Source organism: Trachemys scripta, chromosome 1 (genome assembly GCF_013100865.1).
Source record: "Trachemys scripta elegans isolate TJP31775 chromosome 1, CAS_Tse_1.0, whole genome shotgun sequence".
In the NCBI taxonomy this organism is placed as follows: domain Eukaryota; kingdom Metazoa; phylum Chordata; order Testudines; family Emydidae; genus Trachemys; species Trachemys scripta.
The window spans coordinates 108843936-108858803 of NC_048298.1; the positions used below are offsets into that span (position 1 = coordinate 108843936).

At 44.8% G+C, this 14868-nt stretch overlaps 1 protein-coding gene across 17 annotated transcripts in view; it reads left to right on the plus strand.

The window, feature by feature from the left end:
• CACNA1C (calcium voltage-gated channel subunit alpha1 C) overlaps nucleotides 1-14868 on the plus strand; it is a 724164-nt gene that overhangs the window by 618897 nt on the left and 90399 nt on the right. For all 17 annotated transcript variants that reach the window (XM_034781034.1, XM_034780951.1, XM_034780978.1 and 14 more), the window contains one exon: nucleotides 4326-4436. In XM_034781034.1, the coding sequence (XP_034636925.1) occupies nucleotides 4326-4436 (111 nt within the window). The remainder of the gene's footprint in view (nucleotides 1-4325; nucleotides 4437-14868) is intronic.

Here is a 14868-nt window from a genome sequence, read left to right on the forward strand (position 1 = left end):
ACAAGGTCCAGGCCTCCGGCCTTGCTCAGCCCTACCAGCCGCCAGCTCCACTCACCTCAGCTGCCAATCTGGGGTTCCAGAACCTGACCTCCTGCCAGCCGGTTAACAACTGATCGCTCAGAAGCCTGTGTGCAGCTTAAAGTATCCAAATACGTGCCAGACATTGGAAAACTCAGCAAGGAAAAGCAAGGGCAAGGATCACACTCAACTGATAAGATCTGCATTTTAATTTAATTTTAAATAAAGCTTCTGAAACATTTTAAAAACCTTGTTTACTTTACATATAACAGTAGTTTGGTTATATAATATATAGACTTATAGAGAGACCTTCTAAAAAACATTAAAATGTATTACTGGCACGCGAAGCCTTAAACTAGAGTGTATAAATGAAGACTCGGCACACCACTTCTGAAAGGTTGCCGGCCCCTGATCTAGACCCTAGTTTGCCTATGAGAATGTCATGTGGGACAGTGACAAAAGCCTTACTAAAATGTTCACTGTAGTGTGTAGCTACACATGCTGCCTCCAGCGTAGACAAGACCAATCTGATACCCCCAGGTTCCATACAAGGACGATCGTTGCTTAATATATTTATCAACTACATACACACAAAATCAACATTAAAAGAACACTATTAAGGTTGCAAAGTCAAGCACTCTGTATTAGGAAGTGGCAGAATTAAGGTTGTCTGTTCAACCTTAATTGGGCCCCCCCTGTGCGTATGCATTATGATTAAAGCTGTTTTAGTCACGGGTATTTTTAATAAAAGTCATGGATAGGTCACAGGCAGTAAACAAAAATTCACAGCCTGTGACCTGTCTATGACTTTTACTAAATACCCCTAGCTAAAACTTGGGCAGGGGGATGGGCATGCTCGGGGTGGGGGGCAGTCCAGGGGCACAGCGGGCGCTGGGTGAGGTGGCCTGGGACCCCGCTGGTGCGGGGGGGGGCTGGCAGGGGCTCCCTACCTGGCTCCATGTTACCCTGCAGCTCTGAGGAGGGGCCAGGGGGCTCCATGCGCTGCTCCCTGCACAAGCCCTGACTGCGTAACTCCCATTGGCCAGGAACTGCAGCCAATGGGAGCTGCAGGGGTGGGGCCTGTGGGGCGGGGTCTTTGGGGGCGGGCAGTGCACAGAGCCCCCTGGCCTTTCCTCCGCCTAGGAGCTTCAGGACCATGCCAGGGGGAGCTGGTGAGCCCCTCACCCCAAGTAAGCGCCCCCCGCATTTCCCTGCCCCTAGCCCTGAGCCCCCTCCCACACACCCAAACTGCTGCTGCTGGCCGCTGCAGAAGTCACGGAGGTCACGGAAAATCATGGAATCCGTGACAAACTCGCAGCCTTAATTATGATACAGTCTTTAATTACATGATCACATGTGATTTTTTTCCACAGGCTCCCAGGCTCCAAGTGCTAGTCTCCCTCCCCAGTCGCCTCATGAAATCTCAGTCTCCACACCCGCTCCCCAGTTGTCTTCCCCTGTCTCCCTCTCCCTAGAGCCTAGCTCCTTATCCCAGTCCTTTTGCCTAGCCAGTCCAAGTTCCTCCCCTGCACCACAGCTCCTTGTTAGATGTCTCTCCCTGTTGCACTGTTCCCACCACCCATACTTGTTCCTAGTCCCATTCTCTTTATCCAGCCAGTCCCAGTTTCTCTCCTCGCCTCCAGTCCCAGGCTCACCAGAATCCTTGTCCCAATTTATTCCTTTTTCTCCTCTCTGATCTGGCTTCTCTGTGCATTCGAATCAGACAGTTTCCTCCTCCATGCTGCCTGGGTGCTAGCAGGGGGATCACTGAGTGCACAGAACAGACAGACTCCCTCCTCTCAGCACAGTCCCCACCCCAACCCAGAGGGGCTGGGAGCAGCAGTCACACAGGGGTTATGTCTACACAGCAACTAGACTCCCGTGGCTGGCCCATGCCAGCCAACTCGGGCTCACAGGGCTCGGGCTGTGAGGCTGTTGTATTGCTGTCAGGGTCGGCTCCAGCTTTTTTGCCGCCCCAAGCAGTGAAGCGGAAAAACAAAACAAAAAAAAAGATAAAGCCGCGATCGGCGGCACTTGGGCGGCAGCTCAACTGCGCCGCTTCATTCTTCGGCGGCAATTCAGCGGCGGGTCCTTCGCTCCGAGAGGGACTGAGGGACCCAGCGCCGAATTGCTGCCAAAGACCCAGACATGCCGCCCCTTTCCATTGGCCACCCCAAGCACTTGCTTCCTTTGCCGGTGCGTGGAGCCAGCCCTGATTGCTGTGTAGACTTCCAAGCTCGGGTTGGAGCCTGGGGTCTAGGACACTGTGGGATGAGAGGGTCCCAGAGCTCAGGCTCCAGTCCAAGCCCAGAAGTCTGTGGGATGAGAGGGTCCCAGAGCAATGGAAGAGCCCCACAGCTATGGGTTTTTCTTTGCTGTGTAGACATAACCAGAGTCCAGCTTCACTCCCCCGCCCTCCCCAGCCCTGAGTTGGAGCATGCTTAGTTGCTCTGTTTGGATGGTGCATGAACAGTCTGGTCAGCACTAGATGACGAAGAGATGGAGCATCTTAACTAAGGATGAAATCTTTGACATTCTAGCTGCTAAAAGTCAAAGAAGTCTCTACTGAGCATGTGCAAACTGCAATTTTTCAAAGGCTTATAACTTGGCCAAATTTGGGCAGATTTTCACAGACACACCAAAAGGCACATTTTTGATAAAAGTCAAACACAGACACACCCCTCCCCCCCCCCCCACAAAAAAAATTGCAAGTCCCTTCCCCAAAGCATGGAAAGATACTAGAGCTTTTCAAAGAAAAGATCACCAGAATTTTTTTAAATGGGTAGAACAGCATATTTTTCTCTAGCCTTGGTCTCAAACGAGCTGAACTGTTTTGGGCTAAAAAAATTCCAAATAATTCAGCCTGAGCCAGATGCCCAGCATGGAAAGTTTCAGCCCAAATGGTTAAAGTTCAACCCAGTCTTATAAGCAACTGAAAACGGTCTTATAATGGGACGTGACAGGCAACCTTAGCAATGGGCAGCGCTACTAGCCCCACCTATAATGATCTGGTCAAGAGGATGAACAGTGAGATGGAAAATTTTGCAGTAGACACATTATGTGGGTTATTGAAGACTAGAGAAGATTGGGAGTAACTTCATAGGATCCTAATAAAGCTAAGTGAATGGGCAACATGATTTCAGATATAATTCATAGTTGACAAATGCAAGGTAATGCACATTGGAAAGAATAATTTGAACTACTCATGGAGATTGTTGGATTCAGAATTAACTGTAATTACTCAGGAGCAAGACTTGGCATCGTTGTGGACAGTTTAATGAAACCTCTGTGAAGTATGCAGCAGCAATCAAAAAAGTAAACAAGATGTTAGGAAAAAGTGGGATAGGAAATAATATTGCAAATGTAATTATGCCCTTACGTAAATCAGTAATGCATCCTCCACTGGAATACTGTGTTCAGTTCTGCTAACCCCCATCTCAAAAAAGAAGATATCCAGAGGCAGATGACAGAAATTATTAGGTGGGTGGAAATACTTCCATGTGAGGACAGATTGTTGAGATTGAGACTGCTTGCTATAGAGAGGGGACATGCTAGAGGGATGCACAATAATGAATGGTCTTGAGAAGGTAAACGGGGTGCTCCTATTTACACTTCCTCATAATACAAGAACAAGGGCACATTTAATGAAACTGAAATGCAACAAATTTAAAACTGATCAAAGGAAATACTCTTTTTAGCCAACATATCATTTACTTGTGGAAGGTGTCATTGGAACAAAGAGGTAAGTAAGATTAAAAAATGATTGGCTCCATAAGTACATTAGATAGGAATTAAAAAATTAGGAATATAAACCCTGATGCTTCATAGCATAAGCCAACCATTAACTTGTGGAGCCCCAATTTAGTAAAGCATATGAACATATTCTTAAATCCATCCCTAGTCAGCAAAGCATTTAAGTACATGCGTGTTTTGTTGAACTGGGACCAGAGTTAAGAGGAACCTTCCTGTTTGAGCAGGTTCTTTCATAATGGCCTATTATGCCATTTCTGTCAAGTTCCTGTGAAGCTTCTGATATTAGCAATTGTCAGGAACAGACTACTAGACCATATGGACTGCTGGGTTAGTCTAGTATGACAATTCCTGTGTTACAATCACGAACTAATCCTAAAGAGATCCACATCCAGTCTTGCTCGACCATGAAGGAAAGTTATTGCTGTGAATGAATTTAAGGAGAGGGGAGTCATAAACCTGAAAAAATATGAGCAGTCCTCTTTAAGTGGGGGATGCAACCCTGTATATTCAAACAGCCCATTCTTCATAATGCTTCTGGGACGCTTGTTTTTCAGCACTATGGTCAGAGCTGTCCCTTCAAACAAGCCATGAATATCCTCAACATGCTCTTCACGGGTCTCTTCACCGTCGAGATGATTCTGAAACTAATCGCCTTCAAACCCAAGGTAGGTGTTGTAGATTGGGAATTTCTCTTCCTGTGTGGTGGGAGTGAGGAGAAAATATGTAATAACCCTACCCCACCCCCACAGTCACCACCCAGTAGCTGAACTGGGCAGTTACTCTCTGGATTGGAGTCTCACCCTGTGTTTGGAAGAGCTTTTCTCAGGAAGAGAGTAGACACATTTAAAAAGAGCAGTGCCTTTTAGGAGAGGAAGATCCTGTTCCTTCATTATTATGAAGACATGGTAGTTACTCTACAGTTAAGGCTACAGCATGATTTCCATATTGAATGCTGGTCTAACACTCTCCCTAACTTTCCCAAAACAAATTTTATAGCCTGAAACATCTCCTGATTAGTCCCCAGGCCACAAGTGATTTTAAAGAAAAGTGAAGTTAATCAAACATGATTCATTTTGAGTTATGGTACTTGGAAATTTTTCTTTGGGTTTTGGAAAAAATATTCTAATTGATCTACTCACAGGTCAGTTATCAGTCTGCTCATAGTTCAAAATGGCTGGCAAATTGGCCTATACACTAGTGCTTTGTGAGGATTACAGCACAAGGTTGGTTTGGATAATGTTAGTTTTGAATTTAATCATTTATTGTCAATGTTGGAAACCCCATCAGTTCCTGTCTCCAGAGATTATTATGTTCACAGGAGCTACACATTCCACTAACATAATTATACCAGAAGGAAAGTTGTAATTTACAAGCTCTTCCAGCTAACCCAACACAGCTCTTAAATTAACTGAGGCCTTCATCTTTTTAGCGTAGCTTCAGCTACATTTCATGAGGTCTCAATATGGCATTAACAAAGGTGACAGTCTCCACCATGTCCAACAACCAAGCTTGTCTATTCTATTGAAAGTTAAAGCACCACCCTTCACCAACCTGTCATCCTTCTTCCCCTCAGCAGTGCAGTAACTTTCTGCTCACTCTCCACTCAAACCAATATCTCTCTCCAGCATCATCTCTAAGTTGGTTCTTCTCTCTCCCAACCCAGCACCTCTATCCCCTCTCACATCTTTTTCTATAAGGCCTTTTAAAATGTAGAGGATCGAGGAAAGTCACAGTCTCTGCCCTCAGCCAGCCCAGAATCTCTCTCCCTTCTCCCATCATTCTCTTATAGGTACCACTCATGAAGGTCACAAGTTTCATGGGTTATGTTCAAAATCTTGGTACTTTTGTGAGGTCTCAAATGTAGTGCTTGTGAAAATTACAAGCATCACCAGCTGTACCAGCAGAGCTTGTAACTTCCAATAGGCACTAGGATTACATGTTTGTGACTTTGCCACATATGTTACCGTAGAAATTCTTCAAAGTCCAACACTTTGTAAAAACCTTATATGCATATTATATGTGTAGGAACATACCTCATGCATTTAGTAGCATTCTTCTGCTTAGATTCTGCTTCGTTACACTCTTCAAGCTTTGCTATGGGCTCTGATCACCGTGAGTTTAAAAATAACCGAGAAGATTTCTAAACTAAAAACTTCTCTGTGACCTAATTAAAGATGAGACTATATGGCATATCTTTTTAACACTCTTTAACATGGACTAGAACAACTGGGTTTTAATAAAGAGTCTTGAAAGCCAGGACATTCTCAGTTAAGGTCCCAGCATCAGCCATAACTCTGCCCCTTACTCATGCTGAAAGAACAGCCAGCTACAGGAATACACCATATTAAAGATAGAAACTAAAAATGCCTGAACACCAAAAATAGCCCCAAAACTTAATTTAATTTTAGAGGCCGTCAAACTGGACGATCACAGTGGTTCCTTCTGGCCTTGAAATCTATGAACCAATATCTTCAAAGGGGAAAAAACAGTAAAACAGGGCATTTGCCCCCAAAAAATCACAGTGGGGAGAATGAACCTATGAAAATTGCTAATACAGCGAAAAGCTTGCTTTAAGCAGCATATTAATGCTGATTTATATTCTATACCAGTGCAGTGATTCTGTAAATCTTAGAGCATCAGATGTGTTCTGCAACGTAACTCCCAGTTGCCCTCCTTTTTATCACAAAGGTGTGACCTGCAAGCCTGTAGAAGTGCCATCATGCACTGCTCCATCTTGATTCAAACTGCCTGCCAAAGAAGGACGCCACCTACTTCTAGAAGGCCTCTTGGATCAAGGTGGACCACTGCGTGATGGGATCTGTAGTCACTATCTCTATGGGCCACGTGGTACAACTATAACGTGCTGCTCTATTTTATCTATGTAAATTGGGCACAGATTTCCAGCTCTGAGAAAGATGGTGGTGCAGCCCTCACTTAGGCAGGGGCTGGGCACCGACTACCATGAATGGTATAAAAAATGTCCTGCAAATGGGTGGTTATCCCTAAGGGGTTATCTGAACAATCTGAGAGATGAAGAACTTTAAGATACAGTCACCCTCCTCTCCCACTGAAAACATCCAAAGTTCCCCAGCAGAAGCTAAAGAGGGGATTTTAAATGCATTACGTTTTCCCAAGTATGAATGACTAGCTTAAATACTTACGGGGTCTCTGTTGTAGATGGAATTGGCTGCCATTTCCAGAGCAGTAAAGCCCAAACCAATCTTTGATTAAGCTGTTTTGATGTTATGCCTAAAGCCCAGTCTTTTCAGGCTGAGGAGTTTCTGAAAGTGATAGAGCAGTTACTCCTTTATGACTGACTGCAGAGGAGTAGGAGACATAGATGGGGACTTGAAGGTATCATGCTCTCAGCTGAGCAACAACAGGAAAGGCTTTTAGGAGAGGACAATGTGGGAGAAATGAGTGTGAGAGAAGCAGCAGCAGGCCTGTCACAGAACTAAAGCTAGGGCGTTTGCTCTAGGGAGCACTCCGCTTTCTACAGCTGCTGGTATTTCTGACCCCAGCAAGAGGCACCATATAGGTAATGTAACTACTGCTGGATGTTGGGACGTTGTCAGATATCTTCGCCTCTGACAGCCACTCCCTAAAGGATAGTTGAAATTGGAAAGGAGTGGTCCCAGCCTCTCCCAGTAGTTATAGCTAATCGCAGTATCTCCCAGGAGGGGTCCCAGCAGGAACTGTTGAAGGAGCAGTTACTATGTGGCGCACACAGCTGCTCATTCCTTTTCACGAAAGAATAATTGAAGAGAATGAGATAGGTGCTGTGGCCACCAGGGAGCTCATAATCACTGTGGTCCCAGCTTCTCCCTGCAGGAGTCACTGTAGGGAGTGCACAGAAGTGGTGGCCATGTAGAAGTATAGAGCTAATGCATTCCCAGTCTCTCCCTGCATGAGTACCATAGGCAATGGGATATTAGTGCTGGCTGAGGGGAGTTTACAGATACTCCTATCACAGCTGTTTTTCGCTGGCATTTCTGTGAGTAATAATGAAAGACATATGGCTCTTTCTGATTCTGGTATGTATTTTTCACCATGTCCGCAGACCTCTAGCATTATTTATCTCTTGGCCCCTGTTTTTTTGAGGCAATGTGCCCTGCTTATTCAGCTCTCTTGATAGCATAATGGAAAGGAAAAAACCCAAGGAGGAATCAGTTCCATAAGCACTAATTGTGAGCACAGACTCACCCTGGCATAGGGAATTTACTTGTATAATCCTGTGCTGGAGCTACTTCTTGCATTAGAGTAAGGATTCGGTAATCAAAAGGCTATTCTCTGGGATGGGGAACTACGTTTAGTCCAGGATCTGGGTCCTCCTCTTAGTACTATTCCATGCTCTGTAAACAGTATTTGAAGTTGGTAGAAAAACAAGAGGTTTCATAACTAAACACAGCCCTGGCACTGGGAATGCTTGGCTTTTGCAGCGAATCTGTACTTCGCCCTTCTGTAGCAGTGCTATCTCTTTAGTTAGCCTCTGTGGGGGCAGAGCAGTCTCTGTCATTTATGCCCAGCTGTGGGGGTAGTGCAGTCTTTCAGCTGACACCACTTAGTAGGAGCAATACTGTCTCAAGCCCATGTCTTTAGGCGTGCAATGTTTTTTCTGGAGGAGAGGCACAGATCTCTCAGGTTTTATCAGTGTAAGGCAAACAGCCCATCAGCATCTAACCTACTCCAGGCATAAAGAGAGAATGAGAAGTAAAGGATTTGCTAATAGAGAGATTTGGGATGATTAGGACTGCTGATAAGAACACATCCACTGTGTTCCTTGCATCTCCGTGCAGAGTATTAACCTGCTGCTCTGAAGTATGACTCCCAAATGGACCTTGAGTGTTTGTCTTGGCCGAGTCCCATAAACTGATTCAAGATTAGTTACTCTGAACAGGCAGGCAGTTTAAAGAGATGTTCTTGAGGCTTGGGGAACAGAGGGGTTCTGGTGTTCGTGTTTCTAATTTATAAAAAGCTTCAGCACTCTGGTGAGCTTTTTGTGATGGTGCTTCTAGGGTTTTCTCTTTAGAACTCAGAGTCCAGTCTGAAATTTTTACACACATTTGTGCCCTCTGCCCACAACACACCTATAATCTGCCTAGGCAGACATGGCATTAAACACAAGGGAACAATTTAACTGCTAGTGCAGTCAGGGACATAAACTAGTTCTATAGCCCTTTACGTCAGTAGATCTCAAAGTGCTTTACAAAGGAGATCAGTATCGTGGTCCACATTTTACAGATGGGGCAACTGAGGCCCAGAGAGGCAAAGTGACTGGCTCAAGGTCATCCAACAGAGCAAGGAATTGAACGTGGATCTCCTGAATCCTAGACCAGTGCTCCCTCCACTAGGCCACATTGTCTTCTGTGAAGAGGCTAGTAGTAATTTCAGTGGACTTTTTCCCACTTATGCCACCAATGACTTTAGCCATGATCAGTAGCCCAATAGGTGTCTTTAACTAGAGAAATGAGATGGGCTTGAGTCAGATCCCCAAATGCAAACACCCCCAAGCTTTGTGGGAGTTCAGATCCAGGTAGAAACTCAAAGATAGATCATTGGCTCTATAATGGGCAAAACTGAAGGCCTGAATGCGAACATGCACATATACATGAACTTTGGGAAAATGGGACTCTGGAAACAAACTTTCCAGCTTAACCTGTCTCTAATCTACAGTAGAATTGTATGAATAAAAGGCCTGATAAAGAACCAAACAAATCTGCCACTCATTAGAAATGTTGTCCCTTGGAGAAGTAAAAATCCATACATCCATATGTTCCCCTACGCTCATGTCCTAAGCCACTGTCATGGTGTGCATCAGCTGCACGTCACCCTCATTGATGAAGCTCCTACTTGTTTCATAACCTTATGCCAGAAGATACCATCACCGCTAAACATTGGTACTGGTGGACTGTTTGTTGTTTTGCTGTTTCAACATTAAGACTGGCCTCTCAAGAACAGGAGTACTCTCCTTTTCAGAGAGGAAGGTTCATTTACTGGAGCTGTCTTCTCTCCCTGTTTCATGAAAAGAACACATTTTATAACTCATGCAGGTAGAGAAAAAGGATGAAGAGTAAAATTAATCTCTGCTTTAACTCTGTTGGATTCATTAGCGTTTCAGGGAATGAATATAGGGATGAATTTTCCCCAGTGAATCCTGTAACTGTCCAGAGCCATTAGGAAATGGTTTCTTTAATTGCTGAACCTTTCATACGTGCTTGTCTTCTTGGAAAATGTTCATTATACCCTCCCAGAACCATTTGTTGAGTCAGAAATAGGATCCTAGAAAACTGAATTTCTACTACCACTCTCTTCCTGGCACTAATTCATATGGTACTTCAATGGAACTACTCACATGAATAAAGCTAGGCATATGTTTAAGTACCTTGCTTAATCTGGGCCCATGTGAAGAAGGGGAATACTGGGGATTTATCTCAAGGAATCATAGATATTAGAGATGTAAAAGATCACATAGTCCATTTCCCTTGCTTACCAACGTAGCAGCCAAAACTTCTCTCTCCTTGATGGTTACAGGTAGGTGACTCTCATGTCCCCCATAAATCCTCATATAGCCAAGCAAGGCATATTTAGATTTTCTAATTTTTTCTTTATAAGATCATTATGTCAGCCCCATTGCTGCTGTTCTCTGAGTTCCCTCCCTTTATTGACATCTTTTTGGTATAGAGGTGTCCAGAACTGAATGCATTACAGTAAATGAGTTTTGCAGTCAGTGCAGGATGTACACTTCCCGGGCAGTTCCAGGAAGGATTGTGACTTTCTCTACACAAGGGAGTCCTGCCTACCAGTCCATCCCTCAATTCCCGAGGAAACCCTCCCATTCTCAGCCCTAATTTATACATGCTTCCACATTTATTAATAGATCTACTTTCTCTCTAGTATTTCTTTTTCTCTGGGTATAGTTGGCCGTCTTTATTCCCCCTTTAAGCCCTTCACTTAGCATTAATCATACATTTGATGCTCTTATATTTCCTTTCACGCCTGCAAACTGACTCATCTGTTTTGGTTCCCTCCTGACTACTCCATTTCAGTGCAATTCCTTTTTTTACACTCAGATCTTTGGAGTGTCTTTCGCTAAGCCACATTGGCTGCTTCTTTTTCCTTGCATTCTTCTTTTTCAGAGAGATCACAATCTGTTGTGCCTTGGTTATGACATATTTTAGGAGGCTCCAGCCTTTGCTCATGCTACTGAATTTTTTACACCTTCCCATTGCACCATTCTCATGACGTTTCTTAATTTTTGAAATCTATCGTTCTTTGTATTGCTGCATTCTTGTCATCTTAGAAATATCTATCTATCATAGGCTGTTGAACAGGCATCAAACACCAGAAGATTTGAGCCCCTCTGTCATATCAAGGACTCTGGCACACCTGGGAGGATCAGATTAAGGACCTTTCTACACTAATGCAGCCATGTCAGGAAACCTGGCTGCAACCAGGCTGTCTCCAGCCCAATTACAAATATTGTTCCAATTTGCAATGTAGACTGGATTTCAGCGGTGGTCCAAGGTTTAACCAGTTATAAAACACAGTTAAGGTCCAATCCACACATTATAACCAGGAACCATATTTTTGTTGTAACCGGGTTCCCTGAGGTGCAGTGCCATGGATTTGTAGCATAGAGGGGGTGTTAGCTCAGGGCAGGATTATCCGTGAGATTCAGGAATAGAGCATCCAGATACCATGAGACTCCTGAGTGCAGGCCACCCAAAGATTTTAACTAGGCTGTTCTGGTTGTTAAAAGGCTCAAACGCTGTGATTTCTTTCTGCACTGGACTTGAGGCGGCCAGGATAGGCATCAGGCCGATTCCTCTCATCAGCCTCTGTTTCAACCTTTCAGCTGTGCAGGAGACAGCAAGCTAGAGGACACTGAGCTAAAGGAGGTATTGGCTAACTGGCTCACCCATCCAGCTGCAACAGAAAGGGCATTCTGCCCCCTTCCTTTAATGTCTTAGTGATTGGGAGCAGGGGCCTGAAAAGGGAAAGAGAGAGAGAGGGGTAAGAAAAAAAAGATATGAGGGGCCATAAGGAGAGGAAAAAGATAATGCACTTCCTTTGAGGATGAAAGTTGGAGAAGAGACACTGGAACATGAGGAGAGCAAGGAAGGACCAGACAACCGAAGAAAGTGAGAGAACAAGGAGACCATGTATGAGGGGAAGGAGAGGAATAACAACAAAGAATTGGGTTTCAGGGAAAGGGAAAGAAACAAAATCAGGAGAGGAAATACTGTGTATAAACAATGGGTAGGGGGAAGGAGAGAGTATTTTTAAAGGAAGAGAAAATACAAGACACAGAAAGAGGAAAACATTAATAAAATGGACAACAAGACGACTAAACAGAAAAGTGGAACGGAAAAGAGAGAGAAGCACAGGGGGGTAGAATGAAAGAGTGAGATGGAAAGAGAAAAATAAAGAAGGGAAAGAAAAACAGAGGGAAATGGAAATAAAAACCAAGGAAGGAGGCATATCACTTTTAGGGTAATGAACGATATTTTATTTATGCTTCTACATGTTACTGAAGTTCCCTGGCAGGGGTCACACCTCCCGTGTCTGAGGGGCATTGGTTTCTCATTCACAAAGTCTCCTGAGGTGCTCTTCTGTGGGGATTGAAACTGGGTGAATAATTAATATTCGATACATTTCACCTCTTTTTGTGTGGATTAGAGGTGAAACTCACCCCTGGTGCCAGGGTTGGATGCAGAGTCCTCATCACCATGTGAGCCACACAGAAGAGCCACATACACCCCCTGCACACCACAGAACTGACCTGCACATCGGCTCAAGGTCGTTTTGGAGGTGGGAGGCCCATAGGCATGTTGGCCCTGGGTGAGAGGAGTGAATCTGTGATAGATAAATTATCATTATCCTCATTGCAAAGAGGGGGAAACTGAGGCACAGATAGGTTAAGGCCAAAGTCAGCAAGGGGATTAAATACATGGGCAACTTAAATACATGCCTAATACCACTGACAGCAATGGGCTTTTTCATGAATGTAAAATTATACATGTGTTTAAGTACTTTGATGAATCAGGTGTAAGTGATTAGCCCAAGGTCACATAGGACATCTGTGGCAAAGGCAAGCAAAAAACCTGAATCTCCCAATAGCCAGTCCTAGGCTTTAGCCATAAGACTGTCCTTCCCTTTTACAAAAGACTGTGCATTTACAATTACCTGTTTTCCAGGGATTAGGAGTGCAATGCATACATGTTGTGAGGGTATTTGAATATGTGGCCACTGGTGTGGCAGGGGGAATGACCCTCTTTTCTAGTTCAGTTATACAGAATTTATACTAACGTGTGTCTTCCTGTATGTCTGAACAGCACCTAGCACGTCTGGGCTGCTACCATAATGTACATAAATAACAGTGATTAATAATTAGATCTATACATAAAGGATCAGACTGTCTCAAGCCCCTGCCCAGGTACATGGGGTAGGGGGCCCTTCAATAGACTTGCTCTCTCCATTGTATTCCCTACACATAGTCATTACTTACATCTGTCTATGGCTGGTAGGGGACAAAGGTAATTAACATTCCTGTGCTTAGGGAAACAGAAGGTCTGCTTCCTCCATGCACCTCTGGGAGGAGGGGCATAGAAGGGCAGAGAGGAGGAGAGGCCATGAGCCCATGTCCCCTCCTCACTGGCCTGAGAAGTTGGTCAGATGCACCTCGGGGAGCAGGTTGTACTCTGCATGCCTGGGGAGCCTTGGAAAGATGGAGTCCAGGTGGAGGAAGAAAGCAGAAATGGGATTAGGGAAGGATTGTGCCTCCTATAACAGTTTTCCCCACAGTTCCGCCAGGGAGTGTGGATCCACCCCACCCCACACATGAGTCAGTGACTAAATGCCATTCATGCACAGAGCATATGTGACAGGGATTGTCGCAGGACAAGCATCAAGGTGGCTGTTGTTGTTTATTATGGGCCCTCAGACAGATACCATTTTGGCTCTGTTCCATAAAGCCTATTAGATGAAGGGGTCATCTGAAGAAAGGGAAACCGCATTCCTTTTATTTAGAGTGCAGGCTCATTAGGTTAAAAAATCAGGGGGTAGCCTCCGGTGGCCTCCTTGTTGTTTTTTTAGGTTAAAAAATACATTTGAAATAGAAAAAAGACCACTGAACAACAAACACTCCAGTACAGAATAATGTAACAAACTACACAGCGGGGGACTCAGGAACAGGATTGACCTGCTAACATCTTTCAGACGACAGGCCTCAACACAGCAAATAATGGATCTAGTCCCGTATGCAAACATCCAAGGAATCCTCATTAGTGCTTCATAGAATCATAGAATCATAGAATATCAGAGTTGGAAGGGACCTCAAGAGGTCATCTAGTCCAACCCCCTGCTCAAAGCAGGACCAATTCCCAGCTAAATCATCCCAGCCAGGGCTTTGTCAAGCCGGGCCTTAAAAACCTCCAAGGAAGGAGACTCCACCACCTCCCTAGGTAACGCATTCCAGTGTTTCACCACCCTCCTAGTGAAATAGTTTTTCCTAATATCCAACCTGGACCTCCCCCACTGCAACTTGAGACCATTGCTCCTTGTTCTGTCATCTGCCACCACTGAGAACAGCCGAGCTCCATCCTCTTTGGAACCCCCCTTCAGGTAGTTGAAGGCTGCTATCAAATCCCCCCTCATTCTTCTCTTCTGGAGACTAAACAATCCCAGTTCCCTCAGCCTCTCCTCATAAGTGATGTGCTCCAGACCCCTAATCATTTTTGTTGCCCTCCGCTGGACTCTTTCCAATTTTTCCACATCCTTCTTGTAGTGTGGGGCCCAAAACTGGACACAGTATTCCAGATGAGGCCTCACCAATGTCGAATAAAGGGGAACGATCACGTTCCTCGATCTGCTGGCAGTGCCCCTACTTATACAGCCCAAAATGCCGTTAGCCTTCTTGGCAACAAGAGCACACTGTTGACTCATATCCAGCTTCTCGTCCACTGTGACCCCTAGGTCCTTTTCAGCAGAACTGCTACCTAGCCATTCGGTCCCTAGTCTGTAGCAGTGCATGGGATTCTTCCGTCCTAAGTGCAGGACTCTGCACTTGTCCTTGTTGAACCTCATCAGGTTTTTTTC